We start from the raw sequence: 14594 nt of genomic DNA, 5'->3' as shown, positions 1-14594 counted from the left end.
TCTCTCTCTCTCTCTCTCTCTCTCTCTCTCTCTCTCTCTCTCTCTCTCTCTCTCTCCTCTGTATGCTTTTTCAACAGAGCTCTCAATCTTGTCCCTATTACACTGAGTGGAGATTCAAAACCAAGAACCAAGAGCTAGTCTGGGTGCTTGGCAGATGGGCATCTGTATCATTTACTGACCAGCAGCATGGAGACCACACCCTTGAATTCTCAGAAAGTGCTGTCAGAGTGCAAGGACAGAGAGGACTGTCAAGAAAATGGCGTTCTACAGAAGGGTGTCCCCACGCCAGCGGACAGGGCAGAGCCTGGCCAAATATCCAATGGGTACTCTGCAGTTCCCAGCACAAGTGCTGGGGACGAAGCTCCACACTCTATGCCAGCTGCCACCATTACCCTGGTAGCTGAGATTCGCCAAGGGGAACGGGAGACCTGGGGCAAGAAGATGGATTTCCTCCTGTCCGTCATCGGCTATGCCGTGGACCTGGGCAACATCTGGCGTTTTCCCTACATATGCTACCAGAATGGTGGAGGTTAGTCCCACTGGCCACTGGCAGAGCCTGGGACCCAGGGGTGGGCTGGAGACTCTTGTAGGAGGCTACAAGACAAGTAATATGTTTACAGTCCTGTGTAACTGACATGAGTCTAAGCAGGAAGCCTGAGCTTTCATGCTAGCCAAATCTCCAGTCAACAAAAAAGCCTAAGGTAGCCTGTGTGAAGCTTTCAGGTTGTAAAGATTGTAAAGCTGGACCTGAGCGCTCCCATGCACGTCCTTGGGTTGATTAGCATTGTTCTTGCTTCCTTTGTTGAAGGGCTTTCCTTCTTGTTGTGCGCGTATTCAAGCTTCTGTTTGTAAGCCGGGAGCAAGAGAATACTTGCCACATGTGACTAAGTTTTTCCCTCTTGCGGGCAGAAGAGTCTGGAGTTGTCAGGCCTGTGGGAGAAAACATTGGGAGGTGGCTCTAAGGCTCCAGACCCTGCTAGGCCTTTGAACCTATGTGAGGTCAGAGACCGGCACTAGTCTGGGTCCGAAGTCTTAAGCTATCAGACTTGAGGAGATCAAAGCTGAGCCCAGCCTCAGTGTAACATTCTTGCCAACCCCAAAGTGTGCATGGATACTTTTACATCTCTTGTGTTATAGAGGCCTTGCCTTGTCCATCCTAGCAACCCTAAGGCTGTCTTAGAGTAGTTACCTTGTTGATTGTATGTGTGAGCTGGGGAGCCTGGGAGAGAACAGAGAAGATGAGGGAAGGCAGGTCAGTAGGTATGGACCCTCTGTGTGGATACTGGGCAAAAAGAAATGAGTATCAAATTAGTGGATGTTTATACTGACAAGCTGTTCGAGAGGCAACTACTAGCCAGATTTGCTCAACATGACTAATTACACCGACATTTCTGAGTCACACTAGCCTCAGGTTTTTAGGAATGAAACATTTTAAAGGCAGGAAAGTTACCCAGGGGGATATCATAGCTGACTCACCCTTTGGGCTAAAACTTAAGCTGCAGGTGAGCAATCTTGTTCTGTGGAAACTAGCATCTTCAGCCTTACTCTCAAGCAATGATGGCTTGTGAGGAACGACTCTGGCCTAGTGGAGTTACAGACATGCAGGTCAAAAATATCAGTGGTCAAGGGTCTGGAGTCATAGGTAACACTGATGAGGGAGGATCCGGTTCCATGAGTCAGCAACTGCATCTGTGAGCATCCTCAGACACATGGACATCTTCATGAGGCCTGGGGTGAACCCTTGAATCTGGAGGTCAGTTTTGGGGGTAACTAGTGACTGTGGAGTGTGACTGTCTGTTGATTCTCAACCCAGCCTGCTTCTGTTACTGTTTCAGGCTCCTTTTTTCTGTATCATATGCTTGGTTTGTCTTTTGCTTTGCTTTGCCTTCAAGACGGTATCTTAGTCTGGTTTCTTTATGCTTTGGTGAAATACCCAGACAAAAACAGCTTAAGGAGAAAGAGTTTATTTGGTTCACAGTGCCAGGTTTCAGTCCATCACTGCGGAAAGTTCTAGACGGCAAGAACACAAAGCCGCTAGTCACGGGCATGCACACATGATGGCCTAGCTTAGTGCCTCCTTTTCATTCAGTACCAGGGCCCAACCCATGGAGTAGTGCTGCCCACATTCAGGGCTGGGCTTCCCAGTTTCTCACAGGCCAACCCAATTGAGACTTCCTCATGGAGACGCCCTTCCCCAGGTGATTTCAATGATCTTGTTAACCAGCTCAGACAGTGGGTCAACATGTGGTTGTACCAAGGGACGTTTGTCTACTGTCTTCTCTCACAAAGCACTGAGACCAGGGCAACCAACTGTGAGCTCCACGTCCATGGACCATTCTGGGGACTGATGTGGGTAGGAGGTAAAATTGTCTCCCTTCTGCCACAGGGGCCTTCCTCCTCCCTTACACCATCATGGCCATCTTCGGTGGGATCCCGCTCTTTTACATGGAGCTTGCGCTGGGCCAGTACCACCGAAATGGGTGCATTTCTATATGGAGGAAGATCTGCCCGATTTTCAAAGGTAACCTGGCGGGGGGGTTGGAGGGAGGTGCTGGACAAGACACTCCCATAAGTGGCTGGGACCTGGGTCCTGGGATTTTAACTTCTTGGGCTGTATGGGTCTAAGCAGCCTTCGGGTGTGAACTCGGCCTTTCTCATCTTGTCCAGGCATTGGCTATGCCATCTGCATCATTGCGTTTTATATTGCCTCCTACTATAACACCATCATAGCCTGGGCACTCTACTACCTCATCTCCTCCTTCACGGACCAGCTGCCCTGGACCAGCTGCAAGAACCCTTGGAACACTGGAAACTGCACCAACTACTTCGCCCAGGACAACATCACCTGGACACTCCATTCCACGTCACCTGCTGAGGAGTTTTACTTGTAAGTACATGTGAAGGAGGTGGGGTGGTCTGTTAAGGAGAGGCCACACACCCCAGGGCTTGGTATCTTAGGGGCTAAAAACTCTTCAGCTCTCTTTTAGCAGGTTTTTTAGAAAAAAGTGTTTCAGTAGCATCTGTGAGTTATTTAACCAGGCTCCATAGTAACGTGTTCACTGATAGAGATCATGTCTTCTGCATAGAGTCTCCCCTATCGATACAGTCTCTCATCCGCCCCCCCTTACTCTTCCTGACCAGCTCCCCTTCTACGTCATGTTTTCCGTTATTCTTTTTGGTGACACATGCATTTAAAGACGGCTTTCAGGGTCATGGGTAACACCCTAGTGCTACACCGCTGAACCAAGTGTCCTATCCCAGCAAACATTTACTGCTTATGGGTCTTCAGGGATGGGTGGGACATCATGAGCCCTCCCCTGCCTCCTGGCAGATTTCTGAGAGGTGAAGCTGTCAATGATTAGGGGGCAAACATGAGTGTGGGGACAGTGGCCTCACTCCCTGCAGGATTTGGAGTTGGAACTCTACCCTAAATGCTCCATAATCTGACCTTTCTTTGTCTCTGTATCCCCCCCCCCATATGACAGGCCAAATTGCTCTACCATGTCCACACTGGCCCCTACCTTCACTCCCCAAAGGGAGTCAAAACATCCCTGCATCAAAGGGAAGAACCTTCTTGGTTTCTCTTCCTCCAGCCAGTTCCCATGGAAGTAAAACACCTGATTGCTTCATTTGTTCAAAACTTATTTCTGATGTGGTGTGTTGGCTGTATAAGCGGGACCTGACCTTCGGATGCTTAAAGAATGTGGGATTTTTTTCTTATGGTGTGAAGGATTCAATCTGGGGTCCTCATGTACTAGGCAATTGTTCTTCTAGCATGTGGTGTCCCCAACCCAGAAGTATTTTTAATATAGGAATTGAAGGCAATAGTAGGCCAGGTACAGAGCTAATTTAGAGTGAAAAAAGACTCATTGCCTACACAAAAATTTACATGTACTGAGAAACTGGTCATGTTGGTTGAGAGGTTCTCGTTACAGACAGTGGAACGAGAGACAAGAGGAGAGACAAGAGGTCTGGCTTTGGACTGCTGCTCCTCCGAGGGCCAGCCAGTGAATGTGCCCCTTGCTCTTTCAGGATGAGTGGGGCCCATTCCAGCCCCTCCTGGTGGTGGTATCCTCTAGAGGTATCTCAATGTTGTGCTCAGGTGACTCTCTCAGAGGCCCTTCTCTTTGTCGCTCCAGGCGCCATGTCCTGCAGATCCACCAGTCTAAGGGCCTCCAGGACCTGGGGCCCGTCAGCTGGCAGCTGGCTCTCTGCATCATGCTCATCTTTACCGTTATCTACTTTAGCATCTGGAAAGGAGTCAAAACATCTGGCAAGGTGAGGACTCTGCAGCTTGACCTGGACTGCCCAGGGCCCCAGTGTCACAAAACTCAAGACCATTACCTTAGACAGCTACCAAGCAGAAAACAAAAATTAGTTTCCCTTAACACCAAACCCATTCATACACCTGAGATAACTTTCTTCATCACATCTGTTAGAAGGTTCTAGAAATTAACCAATATCCCTTTCATGTAAGTGAATCTAAGTAAGTGGAGGTACAGTACCGCCCCTTTATAATTCTATTTAAAAATGTAGAAGGGCTGGAGAGGTGGCTCAGAGGTGAGGTACTTGCCACAGAAGCATGAAGACTGGGTGCAGGTCACCACTACTCATGTAAAGGCCAGCACAGCAGAACATGAGTGTGTGGCTGCAGCCCCGGCACTGGGGGTTGGAGGCAGAGACAGGAGGATGCCTGACTTGCTGGCCTGTCGGTCTAAGTCAGGGAGAGCTCAGAAAGTCAGGTGGAGACCAACTGAGGAAGATAGCCAAGGTCAACCTCTGTCCCCACATTCTGCACATATATGCATGCATACATACAAATTCTATATATAATATTATGTTCTCTCTATATATACATAGATATTAATCTTCTTCAAAATTCTTTTAGCCTAGTGGTATACTCACAGTTGCTAATATAGGCCATAATTTACTGAAAACTAATTATGAACCATACCCAGAGCTTTTCTACACTGGCTAATTGAACAGCAACTCCCTGTGCTGCCCATGCTGGCCATGAACTCATAGGAATCCTCCTGCCTCAGCTTCTCAAGTGGCAGAATTATTGTAGTATGTCACACCCAGTATGTCGGGCTTGAGGACCAGGCTGTGTTGCCTCCTAAAGTGACAAGAAGTGGACCTCCATCCTTAGAGGTCTTCATTAGTAAGAGACACCACACCACCGAGCTACTGTGCCACTGTGCTACCACCTGTCTTCCCTTCTTTGCTGTCCCTGGGACAGTATGGCGGTAACCTGTCTTTCTGTTTTCCTTGATTCCAGGTGGTGTGGGTGACAGCCACCTTCCCTTACATTGTCCTTTCTGTCCTGCTGGTGAGGGGGGCCACCCTTCCTGGAGCCTGGAGAGGGGTTGTCTTCTATTTGAAACCCAACTGGCAGAAACTCTTGGAGACAGGGGTGAGATATGAGAGACTTGTCTGACTTTTCTCCTTCAAATAGTACACTAGGGTCGACTCAAATTTAATGTACAAGTGTGTAATGATCCTTCAGATCAGAAATAAAAGTGTGAAGAACACAGCATCTTGAGGCCACTGAATGCCACCGCTGCTGTGCTGGCAGCAGCCGGGTCCTGTTCTCATCCCATGCCCTCCCCTGCTGTATTCCAGGTGTGGGTAGACGCTGCGGCTCAGATCTTCTTCTCTCTTGGCCCAGGCTTTGGGGTTCTCCTGGCTTTTGCTAGCTACAACAAGTTCAACAACAATTGTTATCAGTGAGTATGTGGGGCTGCCGAGCAAAGCTTGGGAATGGACTAACAGACAGATAGTTGAAGGAAGACAATGATCTCAAACCTGTCTGTCCCCACACCATGAGAATACTGCTCCTAAGGCGTGTCACAAGCCCCTGGCCATTCATCTGTGATATAGTGCCCATTCAGAAAGTAACTTTACCTAGGCTGTTCAAAGGTTAAGAAAGTCTCCAACACACATACACACACACACACACACACATACACACACACACACACACACACACACACACACACACACACTCTTAGTTGGGGGGTGAGGTACATCCCCATAGTCCTGGCACTCAGGAAGTGGAGACTGAAGAATGAGGAGTTCAAGGTCAGTCTCAACTACATACTGAGTTCACCGTTGCCTTGAACAGGCTATATGAGATCCTGTTTAAAACAAGACAAGCAACAAAGCAAACAGGCAAATGACAAGGACAGGTTATGGCAAGGTTACAAAAAAAATGCAGCGCACATTAGTTAATAGACTTCACAGTGGAAACTGTAAACTGATCATTTATATATACACAAAGTGTCTAAGGGCTGAACTGTTTTAGCTTACGAAGAATGCCATGATTGTGGCAGAGCCATGCTTCAGTATCTTAACTAAGCATTGCACCCATGACAGCTTGGCGTCACTCACAACCGCAGATAGTAAATCTTCCTGTACAGTCTGTACTATTAGAAAAATAATCATGAAATTTATTGTTTCTAAAGATGGGGGAAGAGCAGCCCCCCTCCAATGAGTGGACTATATTGGGATACCAGCTAAAGCTATGTAATAAAGTTTTAAAACTGCCAAGGTTTCTCCTTGACAGTCTTATGATTTTATTTAAAGATAATATTAAACTTTTAATTTCACAAACGTGAGGTCAAAGCCCCTTCCTGGAGCCCTTCAGTTAAGGCCTCGCTCCAGGGCAGAGCCCCTCTGGTTGAAGAAGGGGTCTGTGCTGTGCTGTTTCACATGGGGTGGGGGTGGGGAGGAGTGTCAGGCTTTCCCCTCCCCCACCTAGCTCTGTAGTTCATCCTGAGCCTTGAACTCACAATCCTCCTGCCTCATTCATTCAGCCTTCCAAGGGCTGAGATTATAGGAATGTGCTGCTGTAGCTGGTGTCTGACCATGTCTGGGTTTCCGCTGCAGAGACGCCCTGGTGACCAGCGTGGTGAACTGCATGACGAGCTTCATCTCCGGCTTTGTCATCTTCACGGTGCTTGGCTACATGGCTGAGATGAGGAATGAAGATGTGTCCGAGGTGGCCAAAGACGCGGGTAGGACCAAGAACTCTTTTCATGGGATGGTGACTTTGGATCTTTACAAACAGCTAACCTTTTCAGCTGTTCTTTTACGTTGTCAAAGATTTGAAAGTTAACTTCCTTGGTGATCTCAATCCACCCATGCAGTCAGTTGTCTTGGTGCCCAGTGCTGGGGCCTTCAATACATGGCGGGGTTAAAACTATGATGTGTATGGTAGGTTTAAAGTCAGTGGGCTTGGGCACTCGTGGTGGGATTTAGCCACAGATAACGACTGATGTCACTTTGCTTGGTGTTTTCATTGGAATTCACGTAACAGATGTTAAACAATGAGACCGAGTAGATGGATTTCCAGGGTCTAGAGAAATATTCGTCTTTTGGCCTGATGCAGCACTTTGATCAAATGACAGCATCCGTGAGGGACTGAGGACTTGTTTGTCACACTATCAAAAGGACTTTAAGGGCTGAGGATGTAGGTCAGTGGTAGAGCACTTGGTGTTTAGATGCTGGAGTTCTGTCCATAAGACCCCAAATGTGACTTAAAAAAAAATAGCAGACTGTCCTTATGTCATCTCCTGCTAATCTGAGCTGAGGACATCACTGGCTCTGATGATCACACACAACTGCCTCACTGTCGATCCCCTGAGCTTGTGTAGTTGCAGTCTTAGTCCATCATGGCCCCCTCAAGCTGAAGATGCACAGTTTTCAAGGTGGATAACCTTCCCTCTGGCTTTGCAAAGTGTCTGGTGTGGTGGGTGAAACAGCATTTGGCGCTGACAGAGCCCAATTCGATGTGGAGGGCTTGTGATGATAGTTGTAAACGAACTGAGATCAAGTCTGCAATAGCTTGGTAGGATGGGTCTCGGCAAGCATACACCTCCCCTCCCCCTCTCAACAGCTGGCACTTAGCACCCAACCCCTTTCTCTCCCTCCGTTTCAGGGCCCAGCCTCCTTTTCATCACATATGCGGAAGCCATAGCCAACATGCCAGCATCCACATTCTTTGCCATCATCTTCTTCCTCATGTTAATCACGCTGGGTCTGGATAGCACGGTGAGTGGAACCAGAAAAGGGTCTGGAAGGGAGAGAAGAAGGGGGATCAGGAGGTGGCTAGACTCACCTCCCCACCCAGAGCCTCCCATGATACTGGTTGCTACCTCCAGGTAATTCTCCCTTCTCCTCCCCTTCCCCCCTCCTCTTCCCTTCTCCCCCTTCCCTCCCATTCTTCCTCTCCATTCGGTCCCCCTGTCCACTCCTCAGCAATGGTGCCTTTTGCACTGGGTACATTACAGAGTGACTAGTGGCACACAGTAGGAAAGTGCCTGGCACAAAGGACTCAGCGTATTTAAAGCTCCTTGTTATTTGTGTTCCTTTCTAAGCCATGGTGGCCCAGCTCAGAGTCTTGCTTATTAGTGTAGAGAGGGTACTGGCATTGAACCGGCCTTGGGGCAACCCTAATCCCAAGAAACAAATGCTAAAGTCATGTGCGCTGTGTTTTCTTGCCTGCAAGTCCCAGGTGATGAGTTCTGATAATGCTATCAGATGGAAGTGTACTTCTAGCCGGGTCCCTGGGCCAGGGAGTGGGCAAACTAGTCTTGATCAGCTTGACTGTTCACTCGCTAATCTTATCTCTCTTCCTGTTCCCTGTCCTTAAGGCACAGGCTTGTCCCGAGACTGCACTGTGACTCTCTGCGTGCGTTTTTTCAGTTTGCAGGCCTGGAAGGTGTGATCACAGCTGTGCTGGATGAGTTTCCTCACATCTGGGCCAAGCGCAGGGAATGGTTCGTGCTCATTGTGGTCATCACTTGCATCTTGGGATCCCTGCTCACACTGACTGCAGTGAGTACCAGGGCCATTGGCTCCAAGTGGCCTCCGCTACTCACTAGTGCTCCACAAGCAGAGTGGGTCCTCACTTGGGGGCCTAAAAGTGCTGCTAGCACTATTAAAGGCTTATCATGGGTAGAGGATGTGGCGTAGTGTTGCTTGCTTATAGGTGAGGTCCTGGGTTCAGTTTTCAGCATTGAAAAGTTTGCCACCAAAGAGAAAAGTTATTTCAGGCAGATCTGCTGGTAGATCTGTTTCTGACATCGGGAAGCTTAACATTTTACAACAGATCCAACTATATTTCGGGCTTGGCAAAAATGCTTGGAGAGAAGTTAGGATTTGCATTTCCAGCCATTTGCACCTTGTAGAGGTGCTTTGATGGGTGTGTCCTGATCTATTATGTGTAACTTATGTGCTACTTCATCTCCTTTAGAGCTTGAGGTGTAAAGAAGCCACACCCTCTCCTGTGATCTCCCTCCTCCCCTCCCCCGTCTCTTCATTTATTTGCCATGGCAAATACAGTAAAGTGTACATCTAATAGGGTGACGTCATGGGCTTGTGTTCTCCTGGCTCAAGACAAATTTTACTGATAGAGAGAGACCTCTTCAAGCCATGGCCTCAATGTCCCCAGTGCTTTACCAGGGTGGGTAGGGGCTGCATAGGTGTCAGAGGGGTCGGGGTTAGAGTGGCAGGCACCGAACAGTGACTTAAGTGCTACAGTGTCTGGTGCCACACAGATTCAGATACCCTCTCCCTTTTTCTTTTTTCCTTTTTTCTTCTTGAGACAGGATGTCAGACTAGGATGTGAGTCTATGTAGACTAGGCTAGCTTGGAACTTACAGAGACCAGGCTGCCTCTGCCTCCTGAGTACTGGGATTAAAGGTGCGTGCCACCATGCCCAGCTTCCAGATTCAGTCTTTACAGCTGTGTGCTCTCCAAGGTTGAGTAGACAGGAAGTATTCAGTAAACCCAGTGGTTATAGAGGCTCCTCAGAGTTTGTCTTTTATAGCGTAGTAGATAAAAAAGCGTGAGGGATGGGGCCGAGAGCTTGCCCCAGGCTGTGGGTTCTGTTCATAGCACCATCTAAAAGAAAATGTGCTCCACAGGGTAAGGTGATCAGATGGGTACACACTCAAAGGCCACTCCATAAGACAGGTCCTGGAGTCCTCGGACTGAGTCCAGAGTGAGGGTTACCCAGTCTGACCCTATAGTCAGAAGCTTCCATAGGCCTCTGTAATGAGGCTGGACTTCAGAAGACCGTTAACACATCTGTGACCTTGTTCCCAGGGAGGGGCATACGTGGTGACCCTGTTGGAGGAGTATGCCACAGGGCCAGCAGTGCTCACCGTCGCCCTCATCGAGGCCGTTGCTGTGTCTTGGTTCTATGGTAAGAAGTCCCTTCCTTCTACTTACCCTCTGTCCACGTGGAGATGGGCACTAACTTCATCAGAGGACAGGAAGGGGCAGTTGACCAAGTGTGGTCTCCTGACGGATCTGTAAGATAATCTCAGCTGAGGGCCTTCTGTAGCCATACACCACCGCTTCCTCTGCACTGTACCACAGATGCCCTTCAGGGAGGACATCATTTCTATCCTGATTTTTTTATGTTTGTAATATTTCTCCAGAAGAGACAGGCTGAAGTCAGTCAGTCCATCCACAGCGGTGGCCTAAGACACGATGTATGAGGCATTAGTGTGCAAGCATCCCAGATTTAAGTTTCTCAACAGAGACCCCTTTCCAGAGCACCAAGAGAGAGCTTAGGCCCCTCTCTTCTGAGGCAAGACTCTTCTTCCAGTCTCTGCATTGGTGAACCCCCAGGCTCCTCCCTCTTGTCTTGGGATGGACTTTGACAAGGGTGAGAGGAGCTACAGGAAGTGAGCTGAGAGCTCTTGGCAGGGCTTCCATGGGCCCTGAATTAGGGGTAGCAAAGGGAGGGGCACAGGCAGGCCCTTTGAGGAACACAGGTTCAGAGATGCGTCTGTACCATCAAGAAGCAAGCATCTCATTTGGAAACTCATTTGCTTTCCAATGTCTACGATCAATTGCTTTGCCATAGTAACCATTATGTACACTGTGAAGGCAGAGGGGAGATTGTACATGAACTAAAGATTTTAACTGCATGTGTGTGTGTAAGTGTAGCCACCTGCAGAGGCCAGGGGAGAGCATTGGATTCCCTGAAGCTGGGCATATAGGAGATTGTGAGTCTCTCGTGGGTTCTGGGAATTGAATTCAGAATCCAATTTAAAAAAAAAAAGACATTATCTTTACTTCCCCAGCAATTCAGAGGGCAGAGTTCAAGTCACTGTAGACCTGCACAGGAACCACTGAGCTCTGGGGAAGCAGCTGAGAGTACTTTCACTTCTCGGGACTCCCCTGTTAGTGGGGCGTCCTCACATTAGTGCCAGTGCCTTTTACAGAAGAACCTGGACTTTGACCTGGCGCACAGATGAGCAATACTGTGGTTAAAACGTTCCCCTGAAGGGCTGGGAGAGGTGGCTCAGTGGTTAAGAGCCCTGTCTGCTCTTCCAGAGGTTCTGGCTTTGATTTCCAGCACCCACATGGTAGGTAACAAGTGGCTGTAATTCCAGTTGCAGGGGATCCAACACCTCCTCCTGTGGGTAAAACACTAAAACATAAATCTTTAAAAAAAAAAAAAAAACTCCCTTGAAAACTGCCAGCGGATAGTCCTAGTTGGTTTCTGCCAGGTGGGCGCACCATTCCTAAACTCGAACACTTTCTTCCTACAGTAGACTACAGTCAAATCCAGGCTGAGAGCTTAGAAGGGAATTGTGGGCATCAATGGAGAACTTGGTCCCTAGACATTTATCAACAACTTTGCTGCTCTGTATAGAAAGAACTTTGCTTGCTATAAAATTTCAGTTTTGTGATGCCCCGCCCCTTGAGCCCCTCAAGTGGAGAATACCTAAGTGACCCCACCGGCTCAGGGAGGAGCCCTCACTCCTCCACCTTCTCAGGGAGGAGCCCCCACTCGGTTTCTGCCACCACCAGTGCTGGCCCTTTTGACTCTGCCTCGTTAAATTCTCTTTTGGGTGATTCTAGGAATCACTCAGTTCTGCAGCGACGTGAAGGAAATGCTGGGCTTCAGCCCGGGATGGTTTTGGAGGATCTGCTGGGTGGCCATCAGCCCTCTGTTTCTCCTGGTGAGTTGTCACGTCTGCCTTGTTGTTCCAGTTATTTATTTATAAGAAATGAATGCTACCGAGGCATCATGCATAGACAGAAAAGCGTGCCATCCGGAAGGGTGCGTCCCAGAGACGTCTACACACCCAGCACTAATATCCGGACAAAGTCAGGCCAAGAGACAATAGTAAACTAGTACTCCATGAAGCCCCTGTTTTGGGGTCTCCCAGCAGCTGTGCCCACATCTGCTCACCTGTTTCTGACTGTGAACACTAGGGATCACACCAGTGTAGTAGTCCCCACTAATAATAATGATAATAAACAGCAGCAAATGCCAGAGCTGACTTTATACCAGACTTACACCCATCGCTCTCTTAATCTTCATGATAATTCTGCAAAGTAGTGGGGAAGAGTTTTGTTTTAAGATAGTCTTCATATGTAGATTGAGTTGTCCTTGAACTTTATATGTAGCCCAGGCTAGCCTCATATTTGAGATCTTCTGCCTGTTAAGTGCTGGTATCACAGACATCAGTGTTATTGAGGCTTTAGCGTTATTAAAATCATGTAACCGACTATTCAAGACCGAGGAAGAACATACTGTAAGTATTGCTCAGGAAGGCCCTGAGAGGGGTCCTAGAAACTTTATACTTAATTTTACATGCACCTTGAAGGGGCACACACAAAGGTCCCCAAGTTTAGGTCCAAGTCAAAAGTAGAATCCATCTATTGTCAAAGGACCTGGATAGGAAAGTTGCGTGCCAAGTGGATAGTGGTGGCGCACGCCTTTAATCCCAGCACTTGGGAGGCAGAGGCAGGTGGATCTCTGAGTTTGGGGTCAGCCTGGTTTATAGATGGTTTATAGAGTTCCAGGAAGCCAGGTTTACACAGAGAAACCCAGTCTCAAAAACAAAACAAAACAAAAAGAAAAGAAAGCTGAGTGCTAAGGGTTGCTCAGGGGGCATGGTTTTTGTATTTTTTGTTTGTTTGTTTTTGTTTTGTTTTTTTTTTCTTGACCCCTTAAAGCCAAAAGCTCAGGTTAGACCATTCCATGAATCCTTTTCAGCATATTGGGTATCTGAGCCATCCCAGATGTCTCAGGCCGTTAGCACACAGTGTCTCTTCTCTTCCAAAACACCTCTTCATCCCCTGCATGTGTTCTGACTTCCTTGAGGCAGAACCTTCCCTCCTGCTGCCCTGCCCAGCTCCCCACACATCTCCGGACCGGCCCATATCTTTGCTTCTGTGACATTACATGTGTCTCTGTTCCCAGGAGCCCTTCCTGACTGCTTTAGACGCCAGAAGTTTTCATCAACCTTTGCCCTGAGCAGCAAACATCCCAGCACAGTGACCCTAGTGGCCACAGACTCTAGACAGGGTGACTCTTGTGTGGGCCTGGCTTGTGCACTTTCTTAGGTCTCAGTCCAGTAGTTCCATTGCTTTGTTGGCTCATTGCTCACCTGATGCTTTTAGCCCAAATCAAAACTATTTTTTTAAAACTAGGTTTGCTGGTCTTGAACTTAGCCCAAGAGCTCCTCCTCCCTCCTCAGCTTCTCAAGTCGTGGGGACCACAGGTGTGTGCCACATGCTGTCTGTTGTTTTCTTTTAAATCCAAAATGCTTCTTTCTTTTTGTTTTTTTTTTCCCCTTGTTTATGCAGGGTCTCACTCTGTAGCTCTGGCTGGCCCAGAACTCACAATGTAGACCTGAGCTAGCCCCAAGCGCCTATTGATCCCCCCTGCCTCTGGAGTGCTGGGATCCAAGGCAAGTGCTCACACACCTGCAGAGTTTCACTTTGCTTTTACATGAAGAGATTTGGACTGAGTCTCTGGGTTCACCATGACCAGAAGCCAAAGTCCTGACATAAATAGGTTATTAACGTGTATTAATACCTATGCTACTTGATAATCCACTTAAACCCTTTCACTTGTTTTCCAGAGGAAGGAGGCATGTTAGATTAGTGCCTTGTATGCTTAAATAGTCCCCACCCAGCAAGGAAGCGGTGTCCAGGTCCAGACAGGGGTGAGGCAAGTAACATAGTCACTGGGGACATAAAACCTAAGGATTGTCAAACACATTAGTTCTCAACATAAAAACTATTTTAATGCAATACTTAATACAAAAAAATCCATATAAATAACATTTTATCAGACAATGGAATTGACCCCCTGAACCTGTGACTCCCTACAATTAATGGCCTTACCTTGATCTGGCCTCATCAGGCCCCATCTCGGACAGATCATGCTAAAATATTTTGGCTTCCCCTTACACACAGTACTGAGGTGAGGTGTGCACCTCATTCTTGTTTGGGCCCTGAGGCATTGGACTTTATTTCTGGAGGCTCGTGGTCAATGCGTACCTTTTCTTACCTAGCAGCGCCCTTGTAGAGACTGGTACATCACTCACCATCCAGCGATGCTCAGTTCACTACCCTCCTCTGCTTTTAGAGAGAGGCAAACCTGCCTTCTCCGTCCCACTGAACTAACAGGTCCCCCCCTTCCACAACCCCTTTGTTCTGAGCTTTATAGAGATGCTTTAGATAAACAAGTCACTTCCTAAAATCATTCTTCTTCACTGAGGCCAAGTTACACACACACACACACACACACACACACACACACACACACACACACA

General features: G+C 48.1%; 1 protein-coding gene across 2 annotated transcripts in view; it reads left to right on the top strand.

Moving 5' to 3' along the window:
• Positions 1-14594, top strand: part of Slc6a4 (solute carrier family 6 member 4) — a 32243-nt gene that overhangs the window by 11209 nt on the left and 6440 nt on the right. For both annotated transcript variants that reach the window (XM_028759341.1, XM_028759340.1), the window contains exons 2-12: positions 78-529; positions 2387-2521; positions 2668-2887; positions 4140-4278; positions 5279-5413; positions 5623-5726; positions 6889-7016; positions 7940-8052; positions 8707-8838; positions 10111-10210; positions 11884-11984. In XM_028759341.1, the coding sequence (XP_028615174.1) occupies positions 187-529; positions 2387-2521; positions 2668-2887; positions 4140-4278; positions 5279-5413; positions 5623-5726; positions 6889-7016; positions 7940-8052; positions 8707-8838; positions 10111-10210; positions 11884-11984 (1650 nt within the window). In that variant the 5' untranslated portion in view covers positions 78-186. The remainder of the gene's footprint in view (positions 1-77; positions 530-2386; positions 2522-2667; positions 2888-4139; positions 4279-5278; positions 5414-5622; positions 5727-6888; positions 7017-7939; positions 8053-8706; positions 8839-10110; positions 10211-11883; positions 11985-14594) is intronic.

This window comes from Grammomys surdaster, unplaced genomic scaffold, assembly GCF_004785775.1.
Source record: "Grammomys surdaster isolate TR1022 unplaced genomic scaffold, NIH_TR_1.0 126278, whole genome shotgun sequence".
Lineage (NCBI taxonomy): Eukaryota > Metazoa > Chordata > Mammalia > Rodentia > Muridae > Grammomys > Grammomys surdaster.
The sequence above is the reverse complement of the archived record's forward strand: the minus strand, read 5'-3'. Positions and strand labels throughout refer to the sequence as shown.